At 45.6% G+C, this 20449-nt stretch overlaps 2 protein-coding genes and 1 long non-coding RNA gene across 6 annotated transcripts; 1 reads left to right on the forward strand and 2 right to left on the reverse strand.

The window, feature by feature from the left end:
• Positions 1 to 85: 85 nt before the first annotated feature.
• Positions 86 to 7768, reverse strand: pfdn2 (prefoldin subunit 2). Its single transcript, XM_061763668.1, has 4 exons — positions 7588 to 7768; positions 5798 to 5886; positions 1275 to 1398; positions 86 to 545 (listed from the first exon to the last, which is right to left on the reverse strand). The coding sequence occupies exons 1-4, from the start codon at positions 7666 to 7668 to the stop codon at positions 360 to 362; spliced, it is 480 nt and encodes a 159-aa protein (XP_061619652.1). The 5' UTR covers positions 7669 to 7768; the 3' UTR covers positions 86 to 359.
• Positions 1794 to 5791, reverse strand: LOC133472604 (uncharacterized). The gene is made up of 2 exons (XR_009786775.1): positions 3892 to 5791; positions 1794 to 2059 (listed from the first exon to the last, which is right to left on the reverse strand). It is a non-coding gene; the product is annotated as an uncharacterized LOC133472604 (long non-coding RNA).
• A 2830-nt stretch (positions 7769 to 10598) lies between the features above and the next one.
• On the forward strand, positions 10599 to 19934 carry nit1 (nitrilase 1). 4 transcript variants are annotated; one of them, XM_061763659.1, is made up of 7 exons: positions 10599 to 10703; positions 11957 to 12088; positions 14165 to 14398; positions 16158 to 16249; positions 16327 to 16463; positions 16535 to 16660; positions 19328 to 19934. In XM_061763659.1, exons 2-7 carry the CDS (start codon positions 12003 to 12005, stop codon positions 19583 to 19585), a joined length of 933 nt encoding a protein of 310 aa, XP_061619643.1. In that variant the 5' UTR covers positions 10599 to 10703; positions 11957 to 12002; the 3' UTR covers positions 19586 to 19934. The 4 variants fall into 4 exon arrangements, with proteins under 4 accessions (XP_061619643.1, XP_061619642.1, XP_061619644.1 ...); XM_061763658.1 differs by having other exon boundaries at positions 10653 to 10787; XM_061763656.1 differs by lacking the exon at positions 10599 to 10703 and adding an exon at positions 11783 to 11872.
• The last annotated feature ends 515 nt before the right edge of the window (positions 19935 to 20449 follow it).

Genomic DNA, 20449 nt, shown 5'->3' on the forward strand with positions numbered 1-20449 from the left:
TTTGAACCCGCGTCCTCAGAACTGTGAGGCGGATGTGCTAACCAGTCGCCCACCGTGAACTTTTCAATGATAATCGAAACCGAGATGCAACTGTATACCGTTTATGAATCAACGTGTGATATGATGCATACAGATGATTCCGTTGGAGGGCTGGCGCAACCCAAACTTTTCCAAACGCAGCTCGCGAGGACAAAAGTCATTGCGCTGCCACATTACTTAGCGACATTCGAGCCCCATCAAATCAGAAAACGGATTTAGTAGGGCACGTCGCATCCTGAAGCCGTCAGTCCAAAATCTTGAGATCTCGATTTTGTTTTCAACATGCAAGATACCACAGAGCCGCGCCATTGAAAAAAGAACTATGAAACCAAAACACCCGCGCCGCTTTTAGAGCCGCCCCCTTCGCTATCCTTGGAGGATTCCGTCGACTGGCCTTGCGCCTCGCCCTCGCCCACCAGGCGAATGTTGTAGCGTTCTCTGTACTCCGTGAGTTCGCGCCCCTTCTCCTGCATCTTGGTGCTGATGGACTCCAGGATTTTGGAGATCTGCGGGGACACAAAAGGAGAGGCTTTAGGCTTCAATGGGTGGAACCCTCGCTTCCTCGGATGTCGTTCGGGGTGTAACCCGCCGGCGACCCTTGTGAGCATAAAAGCGCGATGGAAAACGGACGGACGGACGGACGGTTCCCAAACCCCGATTGAGTGTTGTTGAAAGGAAAGGTGGAATGTAACACAGTGGCAAACTCGCCCCTGTGCCAGCTTTTGTGGAACGTGGTGCAGGCATCTTGAACCCGGCTGGCCTGGGAACGCCTCGGGATGCCCACGGAAGAGATGGATGAAGTGGCTGGGGAGAGGGAAGTCTGGGCGTCCCTGCTAAAGCTACTGCCCCCGCGACCCGACCTAAGCGGTCGAAAATGACCGTTTCACTTCATTTTCCACTATTAGCAACATCAAATTATTGATGGAAAATATTCGGCACAATATTTTGGTATTTATTGGCCATTTCTGAATTTGAAGTTCGTGACATCATCCCTCACATGGCTCCGTCACGTCGACCTTCCCAACATGGCCGCCACGCAGGCGCGACGATCAGCCGGGCTGGTTTATCTCGTTTTAATACCTTTGCCCAGGAAGCCCGCTGGAAGACGTGCGAGGCCATGTGACCTCCTTGTGTCGTTTGATTGGTGAAGTCGACTTAAATGTCAGTCGCGCTTAAGCTGGATTGGCGCAAACAGCGCCCAATGAAGAAGTCAAAGTCCTGTCGTCGTTTGTTACCTGCTCCTTGTTAGTCTGCAATGCCGGCAGAACTTCTTTCACCGTCCTCTCCACCAACACGCCGCCGACGAGACGGAAGCATTTCCGGGACGGGTCCACGTCCTTCAGGGTGTCGATCACGAGGCTAGAGGGAGATGCCGATCCATCAGAAAGTCAACTTGAAACTCCTCAATCACAATTCACAAAGTTCCCATTCGAATATAACCTCAACCAGTCACTTAAGTCCCACTTATTCGTGCTAGGGCTGGAACGGTCTACAAAAATCACAGCTCAGATTTGTGGTCACGGTTTTCGATTGCATCGTCGCTGTAAAGCCGTTTAAAAGCCGCTGGAAGTAAGCCCCCCCCCGCAGATGAGCTGTCACGTTAGTCTTGTCGGCGTTATCGAAGACACGAGTGGGCTCGCGCAATGTCGCACTTTCACAGATGCCGACCCCGAGTGTCACCTCGCTGGAACGTTTGGATATTTTGTCAGGAACTTTTGCGTTTCAGCCAAAACAAACACACGCTGCTAGACAGACTGATTTAGTGTCTTTATTAACAAAATATGTTACAAATTCGGCCGTTCGAGGGTCTTTGGAGGGACTTGGTTGAGGGTCTTGCTGGACAACAGCTGCCAGATTTCCTGCGCCTCCTCTACCCGTTTCAGCTCTGGGATGCAGTCATTAAACTCCCGGTCTAATTCATCTTCAGTCGCTCCCTCAGTACAAGAGGCAGGAAAACCTCGTCAGGAAATAGGAAATGGAACCACAGCTGTGTAGTCCCTCTCATATTGGGGTCTGCAGCCTGCATTGAAATACAGGAACAACTGTTATCAGCGTCAGATCGCACCACCCGTCACCGTTTGGACGAGGAGGGCAGCGCTGTCGGAAATCACGCTACGTTCCATTTCCATCCTCAGAAGTAGGAAGTCGGAGCTGGGAATCAAGTCAGTCCCGAGTTACAGCGCTCCGTTTACCAAGTCGGAGGGAAAAAAAAAGATGCCGACCTCCACGAACGGGATCTCGTGCTTGCCTTGTCTGAATGCAAACGACTTCTGGAACCTTCGAACACAGCGGATGGAGACACAACACAAAGACTCAGAAGGTAGCCCATTTTTCCTTTTGGTGCATTTCATTGTTTAGATAAAGTCGCAGGGCTAATGTTTTCAACTTTGTGTGTGCTGCTCTCGCTCTTTCTTGGGCTAGGTTGAAAATATTATTGTGTCCTATTCTTTACCGAAATATATTTTGTCTCTGGATCTTTCTCAAGCTCTACAAAGACACCATGTAGCTCCTTCGGACCTTCTCTGTACTTCTCCATCAACACCCTCAGGGCAAACAATGCATCTGTGGTCCTCTTTCTAGGCATGAAACCAAATCCTCACTTCTGTCCTGAGTCTCGCCTCCACGACTCTTTCCCATAACTTCATCAACTTTATTCCTCTGTAGTTCCCACAGCTCTGCACACCACCTTCGTTCTTAAAAATGGGCACCAGCACACTTTTCCTCTATTCCTCAGGACTCTTCTCACGCACTAAAATTCTATTGGACAAGCTGGTCAAAAACTCCACAGCCACCTCTCCGAGTTGCTTCCATACCTCCACAGGTCCAACTGCCTTTCCATTTTTCCATCCTCTTTAGTGCCTTTCTAACGTCACCCGTACTAATCATTGCTACTTCCTGGTCCATCACACTTGCCTCTTCTACTCCTCTTTTTCACTGATAGTCCTGATTCATCAACTCCTTCAAGTATTCTTTCCATCTGCCCAGCACACTACTGGCACCAGTCAACACATTCCCAACTCTATCCTTAATCACCCTAACCTTCTGCAATCCTTCCCATCTCTATCCCTCTGTCTGGCCAACCTGTATAGATCTTGTTCTCCTTCTTTAGTGTCCAACCTGCCATACATGTCATCATATGCCTCTTGTTTGGCCTTTGCCACCTCTTCCTTCGCATCTCCATCTATTCCTTCTCCTCTCCTCAGTCCTCTCAGCATGCCACTTCTTCTTCGCTACCCCCTTTCCTCGTATGATTTCCTGTACGTTGAGGTTCCACCACCAAGTCCCCTTCTCCATTTTCCTACCAGAAGATAAACCAAGTACTCTCCTGCCCGTTTCTCTGATCACCACGGCTGTAGTGGTCCAGTCCAGTGCCCCAGAGGGGCAAATGAAAATGAGTAGAGGATACGCTTCAAATGTCACAAGGCCTTGCTGTGAAATGATCCTGCTCTTTCTTAAAATGTTCATACTAAAAATAGTCAATCAGTAATGCACTGCTGTCATTCTCTTTTTTTCCTGCCAATAAAAAAAGTGTTTTACTCACTTGTAATTTGTCTTATTATTTACTGCAATGATTTCAAGTAGAAATACAATGGAGTTTAGTCAATTATTTTTTTTCAAAACAACAAAGACGCAAATTTGGCACAACAAAGTTTCTCCTGGTAGTACGGTGGTGAACATTGTGCAAAAGTGGGAACCACAAAAATGTAACTGTAAGAAAAGTGTTAACTCTTACAGTTGATCTATACGTTGACGCATCTGGGCCTAAAACCCTTGCTGGACTGACTTCAGCCTTAGCGAGACAAAAACTATTCAGAAGTGATAAGAAACAGATTTTTACAGGAGCTTACTTACCGTCGACACTCGCAGCAGCCATCTTTGAAAGCCAACTCGGGGTCAGTGGAAAAACCTCCGACTTGATGAGTGGGAAATCCAACTTCAGAAGGCGTTCCATGTGAATTTCCAACTAAGAATTTGGAAAGTCGGACTTCCGAGTTCAAATGGACCGCAGGGTATATCATAAAAATCGAGATTGGAATACAACTGGGAGAATGTCCTACGGACAAACGACACAAAACTGGAACATTTTGAAAAGAAGGCACATTAGATCTGTGTCCACCGACGCAAAACCGAAGTAAACCAAGAAAAGAACACGGTCCCGATTGCGAAACATGGCGGAGGCTCTGTTATGTTCTAGGGCCGCTTTGTTGCATCGGGCACACGCCGATCAATGACGTCCTTGATGGGATCGGCCAATTATGACATTAAAGCCGATCAGCATAAAGTGCTAATTATCGGCCGGTACCGATAAGGCCGATACAAATCGGTGGAAAGTCTAGTTCAAAACCTTTGTTTTGTTTCATAATGGCGTAATAAGTGCTCCCAGTGGGAACTTCCCACTGAGAAGTACAAACTACCGTAATTTCTCGTGTATAATGCACATTTCCCCCAAAAAAATTTGTTTTAAAAATCATGCGCATGGTACGCATTATACATAGGTATAGGGGGAAATGATTTTTTAAAAAACTTTCCCATTTTATAAATAATAAATCTATAGGTTATGGCACAGTATACATGGGTATAGGGGAAAATGATTTTTAAAAAAACTTTCCCATTTTATAAATAATAAATCTATAGGTTATGGCACAGTATACATGAGAAATCACGGTAAGTTTACATACCCTGGCAGAATTTGTGAAAGATTGTTTTTATAAATACGACTGATGACTAAACAACAACCATCATTCATTTCTTTATGGTTATGTTTTGTTTGATGCAAATGTTTTTTTCTGAAATGTTAATTTGAATCCCATTAAAATAAAATATGAAGAGCCAGGAGAAGCACGACAATTGTACCCATCTTACAAATTGTGCCGGTGTAATCAAACATATGAGCACAACTGTTTGTTTTCTCATCTACTAAATAAAAGTAAGACCGTGAACTTCAAAATAAGGGCTAGTAAATAAAATGAAAGTATTACGTGTTCAAATAAAGTGCTTAACTTTAGAATAATTCTTTGAAAAAAAGCTAACAAAATACAGATAATACTTCATGTTTTGATCATATGGGTAGAAGCAAAATCATGCATTGTAAAAATGCATTATACATAGGTAGAAGGGTTTTCCAGAATTTTGGGGTCAACTTTGGGAGTGCGCATTATACATGGGTGTGCATTATAAATGAGAAATTACAGTATATAGTGCTTATTCTGATTAAAATTGTTATTCTATTTTTTTATACGGTTTGTAAAATATTTTTGTGTTATCCATTGCTTTTGCTCTCTCTCAATAAATTGTGTTTGTGTTGTTTTAGGTGTGTTTACGGGCATTTCCAAAAAATGGAATTGCCGTAAACGCAACAAAAACATACCTAGGCTGTCCTTAAACAGGGTTTCGATTTGACGAATTTCACCTATTGCGGAGGTGGACTGAAATTTAACCCCCATACAGATCATCAGTTTATGACTGGATAACCAATGTATTATTATCTACAGTATTAATAATAATTTTCATAATGTACTTTGGATCATTTGCGCTGAAAAAAAATTTGGAAAAGTTGTCATTTACAGCTTATCAAACCACCAATATACTGGTCTGGCCCAGTTGAGATGAGATTAAACTGGGGTGTATCTGTTCCTCTGGTTTAAACGACAATCTATTGTCAATCGCATTTTTGCGTCGCAGCTTAGTCCCTAACCTCTGCGCCTATCGAAGTTTCACTTCAACAAGGAAATACACGTTAGCGACACGAGAGACCCACCTGTGTTCATTGGATTCCATCTCTAACTCGGCTGCTTTCGAGGCCATATTTCGCTGCTCCTGACGCATCCTCTGAAATGTCGCCACCACCTGGCAAACACACTCAAGTGAATCCGTTGACCCTTTTACATAACCTGTTCCCTCAGGATTACAGTTGACTAAAAACACATTCAATTGGACAACACGGTGGACAAGGGGCCTCACAGTTCTGAGGTTGGTGGTTCAAACCTTGGCTCCCGACTTCCTAAGTCGGTTTGCAATGTTCTCCCTGTGCCTCTGTGAGATTGCAGCCATTTGCTTAACCTCACAAAGGTCGCGGGCGTGCAGGAGCCTATCCTAGCTAACTTCGGGCGATAGGCAGGGTACACCCTGAACTGATCGCCAACAATCGCAGGGCACGTATCAACAAACAAACCTTCGCAATCACATTCACACCTACAGGCAATTTAGAGTCTTCAATCAAGCTAGCACGCATGTGTTTGGGATGTTAGCACGGTGTTTTCTGAAGCTATAAGTGAGCTGAATTGTTAAGTCAGCTGGGACGGGCTCCAAAATAGCCGCAACAATCATAAGGACAAGCCCTATAAAATACATTATGGATGGGCGTTTGCCAGTATGTAACCTGCCATTGACTGGCGACCAGTTCAGGGTGAATAGCGCCTCTCAATTCTGGATCAGTTCTACTTGTAGTTTGAATACAGCATACTTATTACTTTTACTCCGTTACTTTTGTATTATTTTTTTAAATCAACTATTTGGTGCACGACCTGTTTATACGACGACTTCCGCAATGGCCGCTGTTGGCCCCAATCCAATTTCAGCGCGAGTAACGTTTAGGTCGAGTTCACCAATCAAACGACACAAGTCACATGACCGCACACGTCGTCTTCTATTGGGCTTCCCGGGCATCGGTATGAACACGAGATACACCAGCCCGGCTAAACGAAGCGCTTACGATGTTGGGAAGATCGTCGTGACCATTGAAGGCCACGGAATGCGAGTAGCGTTTCCATTTCGATGAAGAAACACATCAGCGTTGAAGTATTAAAGTATTTGTCTGGCACTGTCTGACCAAATGTGGATATTTCAGCCCACTTCTAACTGGAGAAAACAGCTTGCGGCAAATTGCAGATGTTTTGTTGTTGTTTTGGCTGTGCATATTAGTCCTATTTTATCACAAGTAACTGTAAAAGATCTCTTGGGGTCCGAGCTCATCTCGCACACGCACGCACACACACCAGAATTGGCGGGTTCCCGTTTTATTTCGATATTTTTATTTTATTGATGTTCATGCTCTGATTTAAATAAAACCATTAAGTTACTCACCAATTACTCAGTACTTGAGTCATTGTTTCACTATGTTCTTTTAACTCTTACTCATTTTTTTTTTTTTTTTTTGAACGACAACTTTTAACTTTTACTTGAGTCGAATATTTGGCGACTTTATCCACCTCAGTTTATAAATAGCGTCGATACCACGCTGACCGAACAGTAAAGGTAAACATAAAAGATGGTTATATTTATTTAAAAAAACATAACACGGCTAAGTAAAACACTGGAAGCATCCACCATTTAAAAAATAAAATAAATAAAATAAAAATAAAAAAAGCAACCTTCCATGAAGAAGCTGCACTCATGGAGAACTGAAGACACTGACAAAAGCAAAGATGGTGATGACAAGCTAGCGTCAGCCGAAAGGCTTCGAGCGGCCTGTCGATCCAGGCGAAGAAGGCGAAGAAGGCGAACCGGGGGTCAGACACAAACGCACGAAAAGCTGGCACGGGCCGGTACCTGTTCGGCGGAGGGGTTGGACTGTTTTCCGCCGCCACTGCTACCAGCTTTGGAAGCCATGTTGTTACCGTTCGATGCCATTATTGGAAGATGGTGGTGGTGATGATGATGATGGTTCTTCTTCTTCGTCTTCTTCGCCTTCTTCTTCGTCTTCTTCTTCGTCTTCTTCGCCTTCTTCTTCGTCTTCTTCTTCGTCTTCTTCTTCGTCTTCTTTTTCTTATTCGTCTTCTTCTTCGTCTTCTTCGCCTTCTTCTTCGTCTTCTTCGTCTTCTTCTTCTTCTTCCTGTGTAAACGCTACATGGCGAATTACTGCCCCCCTCAGCTCTAACGTTTCTATAGCAATGGAAAAGAATATATCCATCCATTTTCTGTACCGCTTTATCCTTACAAGGGTCGCGGGCGTGCTGGAGACTCTCCCAGCTAACTGCAAACTCCACACAGGCGGGATTTGAACCCCGATCCTCAGTACTGTGAGGCAGATGTGCTAACCGTGCTTCCATATATATATATATATATATATTTTTTTTCATTATTTCTACAAAAACCGATAAGTAAAGTAAATCAGTAAATAAAATTAAAAAATCACATTTTTTGAATTCCTAATTTCACGGGTTTTATGAGCTGGAAGCCCAAATTATTGTCCAATTGTTGGACAATTTATTTTTATTGAGAGATATTTTTGATGTGTGCGCGGCATACGGTGTTGATGTAGGCATGATTTCTACTGATCAGGAAAAAGCATTTGATCGGGTGGATCTTTCTTTCTTATTTTTCTCCTATTGAGACTTTGGAAAACTTTGAAAGGTCTATGTCTGCCAGAGATGACTTGTGGCCTTCCCATGGTCGTGTCGGCCTGTGCTGATGACATTAGTGTAACGGTCCAGGGACATGGGGACATAGAGGCACTGAGAGAAAGTCTAACGCTGTAGGAAAAGGCTTCCTCGGCTAAGGTAAATTGGGAAAATCGGTAATCCAACACAGGCGACTGCGTGTGGTCTCCCTGGTGGCCTTACATGGGGGAATAGCGGGTGGAGAATTCTGGGGATTTATTTGGGTGACGACGAGATGGTCGCTAAAAAGTGCAAGCTAAGTTGTCGAGATGGAAATGGTCGCTACCTCAGCTGTCCTGCAGGGGAAGAACTGCAGGACTGTAAACAATCTCGTGGCCTCTCTTTTGTGGCACAGACTTCAGGTGTTAGCACCCCCACCAGGACTGATTAAACAGCGACAGAAGATGCTGGTGGACTTTTTCTGGTCTGGTCATCACTGGATGAGAGCGTCAGTCCTGTATCTCCCTGTGACGGAAGGGGGGCAGGGCCTCATAGACATTGCCTCCAGGATGGCTGGTTTTCGTTTCCGGACGGCACAGACGCTGTTGTACAAAGACTCAATCTGCTGGTCAGCCGTCGCTCGTCTGCGGCTAGGTTATGACAAACATCTGTTTCTGCTGTCCTCTAGCCCCGGTTTGGATGGACTGTCACCTTTTTACAGCTCTGTCCTTGATGCTTGGCAGACTTTGGACTTTACTCGAGCCTCTGCAGAGCCTGGATTGTGGTTGTTTGAAGAACCACTATTCAATAACAGTTTTCTACCTTTGAGTGCCTTTTCGTCTGACACAATGAGAAGCGCTTTCAGGGAAGCAGGGATTGTGAAGATGGGACACCTAATGAGGACATCCCCAGAGAAACTGGTGGCCACTCCAACCGGGTTCTACAGGGTCTGGTGAAGGAGGTGTGGCAGTCGCTGTCAGAAAAACACCAGGACTTTATGCGGAACAGTGATTTAGCTCACCAGTGGAGTGAGGGGGCTAAATAAAGTTCCTTGAAAAAGTCAAAAAAAGTCTTCTTTTTCTTCGTCTTCTTCGTCTTTTTCTTCTTCTTTTTCTTCTTCTTCGTCTTCTTCTTCGTCTTCTTTTTCTTCTTCGTCTTCTTCTTCGTCTTCTTCGCCTTCTTCTTCGTCTTCTTCTTCTTCTTCGTCTTCTCCTTGTTCTTCTTCTTCGTCTTCTTTTTCTTCTTCGTCTTCTTCTTCGTCTTCTTTTTCTTCTTCGTCTTCTTCTTCGTCTTCTTTTTCTTCTTCGTCTTCTTCTTCGTCTTCTTTTTCTTCTTCGTCTTCTTCTTCGTCTTCTTTTTCTTCTTCGTCTTCTTCTTCGTCTTCTTTTTCGTCTTCTTTTTCTTCTTCGTCTTCTTCTTCGTCTTCTTCTTCGTCTTCGTCTTCTTCTTCTTCTTCTTCCTGTGTAAACGCTACATGGCGAATTACTGCCCTCCTCAGCTCTAACGTTTCTGTAGCAATGGAAAAGAATATATCCATCCATTTTCTGTACCGCTTTATCCTTACAAGGGTCGCGGGCGTGCTGGAGACTCTCCCAGCTAACTGCAAACTCCACACAGGCGGGATTTGAACCCCGATCCTCAGTACTGTGAGGCAGATGTGCTAACCGTGCTTCCATATATATATATATAATTTTTTTTTTCATTATTTCTACAAAAACTGATAAGTAAAGTAAATCAGTAAATCAAATTAAAAAATCCAATTTTTTGAATTCCTAATTTCACAGGTTTTATGAGCTGGAAGCCCAAATTATTGTACAGCGCCAATTCCAATGAAGTTGGGACATTGTGTTAATTCATGTCTGACCAAACCATTTTTCAACATATCAGTGAAAGAGTGAGTGACCCCTGAGTGGTCTTTTAATTCACTGGAAAGTCCATCTCGGGTTTTGGATAGACTTCCATCTGAACGAGCAGGAACGGAAACAGGCCGCCTGCTTAGAAATAATAAATACATACATGGTATAAACAGCGGGTACGGAAAGTATTCAGACCCCTTTCATTTTTCACTCTTTTTTATATTGAAGCCATTTTCTAAAATTATTTAAGTTCATTTTTTTCCCACATGAATGTACACACAGCACCCCATATTGACAGAAAAAAACAAACAATTTTTTTTTTATTTTTGCAGATTTATTAAAAAAGAAAAAGTGAAATATCACACAGCACCACCTCGGCCGCGCACCTGTCGTCAATCAGCCCTCATCATCACCTGCATAAAAGCCTGCCAGATCCCGGAAACTCTCGCCAGAGTATTGAAGCTTTCCTGCGGTACAACGGCGTGACCAGGTATTGGAAGTGTCCGAGGGGGGGTATTGAAAGCGGTTTTCAATTTGTCCCCCTCGATGATACGGATGAGATGAGTCCAATTGGGTAAATATCTGGGCGTCACAGAGGGGTTCAAATGAGGGCTCAGTGAATAAACATTGCTTTTTCAATGGCGACCTGGCCCGGAAGGCAGCAAGTTAAACATCAAGTCCGAGTCAATCACATTCAAGTTTATTTCAAGTGTTTATTTTCAAGTAATTATTTGGAGGACTATTTGTACTTTTACTAGAGTCATATTATTCCAAAGTAACAGCACTCTTAACTTTACAATACAATATTTGGGCTACTCTAGCCACCTCTGGTCCTCACCTGAACCGCCTTAAGCCCCAGGCCTTGCCCTAAACCGAACCATTAAAACGTCTTTGTTTCTATTTCATACAAATGTAATCCATGTTTGGGATTGTCAACTCGTTCCTTTCCGCGACGCAGGAGCCAATCATGTTGCGGCGGAGCGCGCCTTGCCTGGCAACGGGAATCCTCACAACGCGGCCCGAGCACATCTGGCATAGATATAAATAACTAGATACGCCCGAGCGCTTAACCAACGTGCCTACGTGGCGGCCATGTGTGAAGGGTCGTCGTTCCCACAGCAATGAAGTCGAACCTTGCTCATTTCTGAACCGATTTTCATGAGGGTTTGTGTTTTGTCAACGCAAAAAGCGGATGCTATCAATAGACATTAGAAAAAAAGCACACGTGAAAGGGACTCCCAGTTCACTTGTCGCAATTGCACGGCGTTTTACGTTTTTACGTACGCAGCACATCCATCCATCCATCTTCTCCTCACTAGGGTCGCGGGTGTGCTGGAGCCTATGCCAGCTATGAAGTGGTCGCCAGCCAATCGCAGGGCACACATAAACAAACAACCATTCGCACTCTCATTCACACCAACGGGGACAACATGCAAAGAACATTTGTCCTCTGCTAACCAGTCGTCCGCCATATGCAACACAATGTACCGGCATCTTTGCCCTCCCTAGCTTAGCATCGCCGTCGGCACGGAGCTCAAAATTGCCGTGGTTGCGATACCTATACATATCTGTGACATCTTGGGGTTGAAGTGGTGCCCGCGAGATTGCCTGTGTGCAAATCAACTGGCAGGCTGAAAACACTCACTTTTCGCATACTCGGTTAGCCAACAATATAAACGTACACGTTAATGTGTCTGTGTCTCTTTTTATATTCAAACTATTTTTTTTTCTTCCTGCTGGCAGTTAAAGTTTAACATGGTGCGGAGCGAATGGGTGAATATTTGAGCCAATGCTGTTCTTCGTGTTTCGGCTGTTGCGACCATCTGTTGAGAAAAGTGTCCCACTTTCCGTTTGGACTATCAAACTACATAACAGGTATTTGTTTTCCCCTCTACAAAATGTTCACTCTAATTTGATTTCTGGAGCTCTTTAAATAATGTGTATCATAAAAAATACACAAATTCCTTGTGTGTTTTGGACATACTTGGCAAATAAAGATGATTCTGATTCTGATTCTGAAATACAGACCGAACATAAAACAGGCTAGTTTTTTTTTTTTGCTAAAAATTTCAAACCACCTGTATGAGTTGTATTATTTCTTTTACGGGATATTTGGGGACAGGGAAAAGGGGAGCACTGTAAACTATGTACTCTTAAGACCCTCATGCGGGATACTGCAGTCACTTGCACACACAAAAGTTAGACCAGACTCATTTAGCTCGCTGAAATATACAGTGGGATTCGAAAAATCTGCAAAAATTTCAACCATTCAAATGTATTTATTTATTTTTTTGTCCATATGGGGTGCTGTGTGTACATCAATAAGGGGAAAAAATGGACTTCAATGATTTTAGCAAATGGCTGCAATATAACAGAGTGAAAAAGTTAAGGGGGTCTGAATACTTTCCATACCCACTATGTATATAGGAGGATGAAAGTCAAAAAAAAACAAAAACAAGTAATTGAGTCATTTTATTAATTCGCAACTCAATACTTGTAATTTTAGCAATCGCTAAAAAAAACTATTTTATGACACTGGAAAGATAAACAAGTTAACAACATTAACCAATCGCGAAATCTTATCATAGAGTATACAACGCGAGAAAATATCTCTGCTAAACTGACTAACCAAATAACTTTAAGAAAAGCTGGTCACCTTTCATTAAAATGGCTCAGTCGTTCACAAGCAAAGATGGGGCGAGGTTCACCTCTTTGTGAACAAGTGTGTGAGAAAATAGTCGACAATGTTCCTCAACGTACAATTGCAAGGGATTTAGGGATTTCATCATCTACGGTCCATAATATTATCAAAAGGTTCAGAGAATCTGGAGAAATCACTGCATGGACGCGGCAAGGCCCAAAACCAACATTGAATGCCCGTGACCTTCGATCCCTCAGGCGGCAGTGCATCAAAAACCGACATCAATGTGTAAAGGACATCACCACGTGGGCTCAGGAACACTTCAGAAAACCAATGTCAGTAAATACAGTTCGGCGCTACATCCGTAAGTGCAACTTAAAACTCTACTATGCAAAGCAAAAGCCATTTATCAACAACACCCAGAAACGCCGCCGGCTTCTCTGGGCCCGAGCTCATCTAAGATGGACCGATGTAAAGTGGAAAAGTGTTCTGTGGTCCGACGAGTCCACATTTCAGATTGTTTTGGGAAATTGTGGACGTCGTGTCCTCCGGGCCAAAGAGGAAAAGAACCATCCGGACTGTTATGGACGCAAAGTTTAAAAGCCAGCCTCTGTGATGGTATGGGGCTGTGTTAGTGCCAATGGCATGGGTAACTTGCACATCTATGAAGGCACCAAAAATGCTGAAAGGTACATACAGGTTTTGGAGAAACATATGCTGCCATCCAAGCGACGTCTTTTTCATGGACCCCTGCTAATTTCAGCAAGACAATGGCAAACCACATTCAAAACGTGTTACAACAGCGTGGCTTCGTCGTAAAAGAGTGCGGGTGTGTGTGGCGCATTATGAAGCGTAAAATTCGACAACGGAGACCCCGGACTGTTGAACAGCTGAAGCTGTACATCGAGCAAGAATGAGAGACAATTCCACCTACAAAGCTTCAACAGTTAGTGTCCTGAGTTCCCAAACGTTGATTGGATGTTGTGTGATGTAACACAGTGGCAAACACGACCCTGTCCCAGCTTTTTTGGACCGTGTTGCAGCCATCAAATTCCAAGTTCATGATTATTTGCTAAAAACAATCAAGTTTATCCGTCTGAACATTAAATATCTTGTCTTTGTAGAGTCGTCAATGAAATATAGGTTGAACGTGATTTGCAAATCATTGCATTCTCTTTTTGATTTATGTTTAATACAACGTCATTGGATTTGGGGTACACACAAAATGACGTAGGTAATTATGCTGTTAGGCTATTTTCTCAAATAGTGTTTTAATCAAATGTATTTTTCCACGGCTGTTGTCTGTGCAGGATGTCCAGCTCCCGCCATCCGCGGGCTGCCTTGTGTCAGCTGAGTGTCACGGCGGACAAGCGGGCCAACTTGTGCGCAGCCCGAGAGCTGCTGGAGGAGGCAAAGCGGCGAGGTGCCAGCATGGCCTTCCTGCCCGAGGCCTTCGACTACATCGGCTCCGGTCGGGAGGAGACCCTGGGGCTGTCGGAGACCCTTGCCGGAGAGACGATGACGCAATACACGCAGATGGCCAGGTACTTTTGGCTTCTTATTAGATGTTTGCGTTGTCGTCGTGCATTTAAAAAATAATAATAATAATAATTTGTTTTTAACAATTCAAGATCGGTATCGGACGATAATTAGCATTTTGTCTTGATCGGCTGATCAGCTTTAATGTCATAGACTTGCCGATCCGATCGTTGTCGCCACGGATCGGCTCCGCAAAAGACATTTACTCCGCGTCGCCATCGTGTACGCGAAACAGCATTTGAATCCAAAAGCCAGTTTATTTGGAGCCTTGTCGCGCGTCTTTTGATGTGGTCCTGTCACTATCAGACCACCAATAAAGTTACGGCTCGCAAGCAGGCAATAAAACGTCACGTAGCCTAGCAAGCTAGCGGTGGGACGAACGGTTGGACGTAAACATGCCGCCGTTCTGTCGAATCCCGCTCTCGAGTTTCGGTGAATTAAAAATCAAGTCATTTAATTACAGTAAGTTAGCACCCGTTATTTCTGTCATGTTGTGATGTTGGTTTGACGTGACTGATTAGAATACACGATCTGACGAAAGGCTTTCCACAAGGTTTAGCAGTGTGTTTATGGGCGTTTAGGAACATTTTTCCAGAAGCGCATTTGTGAGGTTACACACTAATGTTGGATGAAAAAGCCTGGCTCTGAGTCTCCGCTCTAATTCATTCATCCAAGCGTGCTCTATAGGGTTGAGGTCAGGATTCTGCAGGCCAGTCAAGTTCATCCACATCAAACTCTCTCATCCATGTCTTTATGAACCTTGCTTTGTGCACTGATGCACAGTCATGTTGGAACAAGAAGGTGCCATCTCCAAACTGTTCCTACAAACGTGGAAATGTCCAATATATTAGCCCCTGAGATCCAGTGAAAGGAAGATTTTGGACAATTCAAACAGTTTGGGGATTACCCCTTCCTGTTGTAACATGTCTGTGCACCAATGCACAAAGCAAGGTCCAAAAAGACATCCATCCATCCATTTTCCATACCCCTTATCCTCACTAGAGTCACGGGTGTGCCGGCGCCTATCTCCGCTGACTCTGGGCGAGGGCCGGGGTACACCCTGAGATGTCATCAGCCAGTTGCAGGGCACATACAAACAAACAAACAACCATTCACACTCACACTCACATTACACCTATGGGCAATTTAGGGCCTTCAGTCAACCTACCACGCATGTTTTTGGGATGTGGGAGGAAACCGGAGTACTTGGAAAAAACCCACTTAGGCACGGGGAGGACATGCAAACTCTGGATTTGAGCCCGGCTCCTCAAAACTGTGAGGGGGGCTTAGAGTCGAGCCGCTGCTCCTCCACATCTACAGGAGGCAGATGAGGTGGCTCAGGCATCTGTTTGGGATGCCTCCACGGTGAGGTGTTCTGGGCAAACCCCACTGGGAGGCGCCCCGAACGACCCATGACGCGCTGTGCGCGTTTTACAGAAAATTTCAAGCGGGCGTGAATAACATACTTGAATGAAACCGCTTGAAGCAAGCACGCTTTGCCTCTTATTTGGAGAGCTGTGCGAGAGACTCGGTTTCCTCAAAGCGATGTTATACGATAGTCTATCATTTCTTAACTGAGAAGAGGCACTAAGCAATACCAGAAAATACCTGTTCGCGTCATCCAATTTAAGCGCTAGTGACGTTTAACTGTAGTTCGCCAATCAAACGACACAAGAAAGTCACGTGACCTCCCACGTCGTCTTCCATTGGGCTTCCCAGACACGGGTATGTATGTCCCAAACCTTCTCACGTCCCTCGTCACAGGAAGTTGGACATCTGGCTGTCTTTGGGGGGCTTCCATGAACGAGGATGCGAGCGGCGAATTTACAACAGCCACATCGTCGTTAACAATCAAGGTCGTATTCTCCTAAAATGTGCGTGGGCTCCTCGGCGCCTCCTGAGCTCTCGCTGCCACATTTTCATATACGTGCAGGTGAGATGGTGTCCACCTACAGGAAGTGCCACCTGTTTGACGTGGAGCTTCCCGAAAAGGGCGTCTTGCTCAACGAAAGCGCCTACACGATCCCGGGACCCTCGCTGGTAGCGCCGGTCCAAACCCCCGTCGGCCAGGTGTCTCCTCTGCACCGAAAGGCGAGCCTTTTCGACTTCCCCTTCTCACGGATGTGGCCTTTTCCCGTCAGATCGGATTGGGAATCTGCTACGACTTGAGATTCCCGGAGTTTTCGCTGGCGTTGCAGAAGAGCGGCGCCGACATCCTGACGTTCCCGTCGGCCTTCACTGAGGCGACTGGAGCTGCTCACTGGGAGGTAGGACGCGTCCCCGTCTCCAATTGGACCCATTGAGTTCCGAAAGGTGGGCCGGCCCCATTTGCGACGGGGGGTTTCACTGATGGCACACGATTACGGCTGAGCTCAACTGAACTGAGGGAGCAACAAATGTTCATGAAGTGGTTCTACGTTCACGCGCGAGAGATTTGTACCTTTGAACGAGTGGTTCTCGAACGCCATCACCCTCGGAGAGCGCAAGGCAAATTCAAATGTGCAGTTAGCTGAACACGCACGAATGACTGATGGGTTAGCTTAGCTGCTAGTTTGACCCATTTTATTTGGGTCCCTAATTGAGCATTTTGTTGACAAAATATTGATGTTATAACAAATATTAGGTAGCAAAGCCAATGAATCATCATAATAGTGCTTTGGACTTCTGTGAGGCAGACTGGTATAACGACTAACTCATGGAATCCTGCGGACCAAAATCAAAAATTCGAAGCATTAATATCTCAGCAAAACTTACAGAGTTAAATAATTTCAATTACGTACCTCTACTGGACCTCTCCTTGAGGAGTCACCTTATCGTGGTGGAGGGGTTTTTGTGTCCCAATGATCCGAGGAGCTAAGTTGTCTGGGGCTTCACGCCCCTGGTAGGGTCACCGAGGTGAGGGTCCAGACAAAGTACGGCTCCAAAAACCCCCATGAAGAAAGAATCAAATGGATCTAGGTTTCCCTTGCCTGGACGCGGGGCACGAATGCGAGCGCCTGGCCTGTGGGACTCCGGAGGCAGCTGATGGGTACTGGCTGGCCAAGCGAATGCCGCTTTGGTGGTCTCCGAGGCAAAAACACGGGCGTGGGAGGTGTTTGGTGTTTGACATGGAGAACGACTTCCGGACTGCTTCGAGGAAATTCTGGCAGTGCACCATCAACACTGTGTATAGTGGGGATGAGGCGCTCCTGACCTCGACTCGGGACCTTGTGAGTCGGTGGTGAGAATACTTCGAAGACCTCCTCAATTCCACCGACGCCTTCCCATGAGGAAGCAGTGTCTGGGGTCGCTGAGGCGGGCTCTCCTATCATCTGGGGTTGAGGTCGCCGAGGTGGTTAAAAAGCTCCTCGGTGGCAAGGCCCCGGGGGTGGATGAGATTCGCCCGGAGTTCCTAAAGGCTCTGGATGTTGTGGGGCTGTCCAGGTGACACGCCTCACCTGCAGGGTGCCCGGGATCTCCCTTTGAGATAGGGTGAGCAGCTCGGTCATCCGGGAAGGGCTCAGAGAGGGGATCCTCCGCGTTGAGAGGAGCCAGATGAGGTGGGTCGGTCATCTGTTTAGGATGCCTCCCGGACGCCTCCCTGGTGAGGTGTTCCGGGCACGTCCCACCAGGAGGAGACCCCGGGGACGACCCAGGACACGCTGGAGAGACAATGTCCTCCGGCTGGCCTGGGAACACGTCGGGATCCCCCCGGAAGAGCTGGAAGAAGTGGCTGGGGAAGTCTGGGCGTCCCTGCTAAAGCTATACCCCCGCAACCTGATAAGCGGAAGAAGATGGATGGATGGATGGATGGACCTCTACTGGAAAAGAATTGTGATGATTTAAAATGTCGGAACAGCCTCCCTTTCTCACTTTTAGGGGTTATAGTAGGTGGGCAGGAGGAGCTTCCAGAAGACTGGACCACTACAGCCAAGGTGATCAGAGAGGCAGGCAGGAGAGTACTTGGTGTCTGGTGTGTTATGTGACAGAAGAGTCTCTGCTAGGATGAAGGGCAAAGTTTCGAAGACAGTGGTGAGGCCGGCCATGATGGACGGATTGGAGACAGTGGCACTGAAGAGACGACGGGAAGCAGAGCAAATGAAGATGTTGAGGTTCGCCCTCGGAGTGACCGGGTTGGATCAAATTGGAAATGAGCTCATCAGAGGTTCAGAGCCAAGGTTCGACGGTTTGGAGACAAAGTTAGAGAGAGCGCAGACTTTGATGGTTTGGACACGACCAGAGGAGAAATAGTGAGTATGTTGGTAGAAGGGTGAGGAGGATGGAGCTGCCAGGCAAGAGAATGCCTTCCCAATTTGGCGCAATCCCGGTTTTGAGATGAACAAAATACCCCTTTGCTGCAGCACATGGAATTGACCGCCTACATCGCTTATTCAAAAATAATGTCTTCGTGTCACGGGAAAGCTTATCCCAAGAATTTCCATTTCGAGGTGGTAACTTCCTTCAATGCTATAAAGCTAGAACAACAATTCTAAAAAGATTCTCAACGCACGAGAATCTTACCTTGTTCTCCCGGTTAGTTATTGCATGTCCTCACCTTACTTCGTTATTCTATGTAGTGTTTGTTTTTTTCTGTTTAATTAGGTATTAAGTTATACAATGTGAATCCATGTAAAGAACTCTTCTCAAGATATTGCGATAGGCTACATCTATTAATAACGCCGTAATTGCGTGCCACTTAAAATCTAGTCTTGCTCCCCCTTAAAACTAAATCCTAGCCTCTCCATTGCCAGTGAGGTCATTGGGCACCAAGCAACAGCCAATGGTGCTCCGTTGAGAACCAGTCCAAATTTGGCGCACCCCTGTCTAGAGTTCCTAATTTCAGACTCAACAGTGATTAGGAGCATATTGTTGGTCTGCGGGAAATTGAGCTGGAACATATTATGGATGCGTGTATGGAAAATGAAGCGTTTGTAAGAGTTAAGCTCCTTTGACAGGTGCTGCTCCGGGCGCGAGCCATTGAGAACCAGTGCTACGTTCTGGCTGCGGCGCAGGTCGGCCGACATCACGACGGGCGCTCCTCTTATGGCCACGCCCTGGCTGTGGACCCCTGGGGTGTGGTGATGGCCGACTGCGGGGGAGAGCGAGCGGGCGTGGCGTTGGTGGAGGTCGACCTGGACAAAATCCGCACCGTACGCAGGAACATGCCACTCCGAAAGCATCGCAGGGATGCCACCTTTTACACCAGCCTGTAGAGAGCAAGACTTCGAGCTCTTTTATATCATATGGGAGCCTGCTGGAATTTGTACAAATAGTCAATGTTCCTGTGCCTGCATTGCTGAACATTTCAACATAAACAGCCATCCCTTTTGCTATTGGGTTCGAGGTGAGCTGGAGCCAGTCCTGGCTGACGTGGGGCGTTTCAGGAAACCCCCGCAAAAGACCAAGTCCACGAAATAGCGGCCAGTTATTTACTTGCATATTCATACGCGTTGTCAAGTTTCAAGTGCAACTCAATGTCAATAGTTCATACTTTAGAGAGGTGCAGTTATTTGTCACACACACTACACAAGCAAAATAATAATTAAAAAAAATCAAAAGAAATATGTATTGTTATGGGTGTGTGCATTAGCTATACTGTATGTCAGGTATTTGTGAAATGATTTGATGAAACTCCCACTGTGGCTTGTGTGTAAACGCCATGTTCGCTGCATTACTGAACAATTTGGTCATTTGCCAAATGAAATTCCTCACTGGGTTGTTTTTCTGCGAGTCATTGCTGCCACCTTATTTTCAAATAGCCACCAATGCTAACTGCACAACACTTATCATATTTGAGTTTTTGTAAATCTGCGATGCGCTTAATGGGAACCGTGATACAGCGAGGGATTACTGAACACCTGGACTGGTCGCCAGCCAATCAGAGGGCACATGGAGACAAACCCATCTGGCGACTCGTTTCTTATTGGAAATTGAAAAAACAGAAAACGAGCCGTTATCTTGATTTTCTATTAGGTGTTTACAAATCGGGAAGTCAAATACGACCGTAATTTCTTCGAGAATGTTTTGTGCAGTTTTGCGACCCGACCCGGAAGACCTACTTCTTCATTAAAGCCGCA

This window comes from Phyllopteryx taeniolatus, chromosome 23 (assembly GCF_024500385.1).
Source record: "Phyllopteryx taeniolatus isolate TA_2022b chromosome 23, UOR_Ptae_1.2, whole genome shotgun sequence".
Classification (NCBI taxonomy): Eukaryota; Metazoa; Chordata; class Actinopteri; order Syngnathiformes; family Syngnathidae; genus Phyllopteryx; species Phyllopteryx taeniolatus.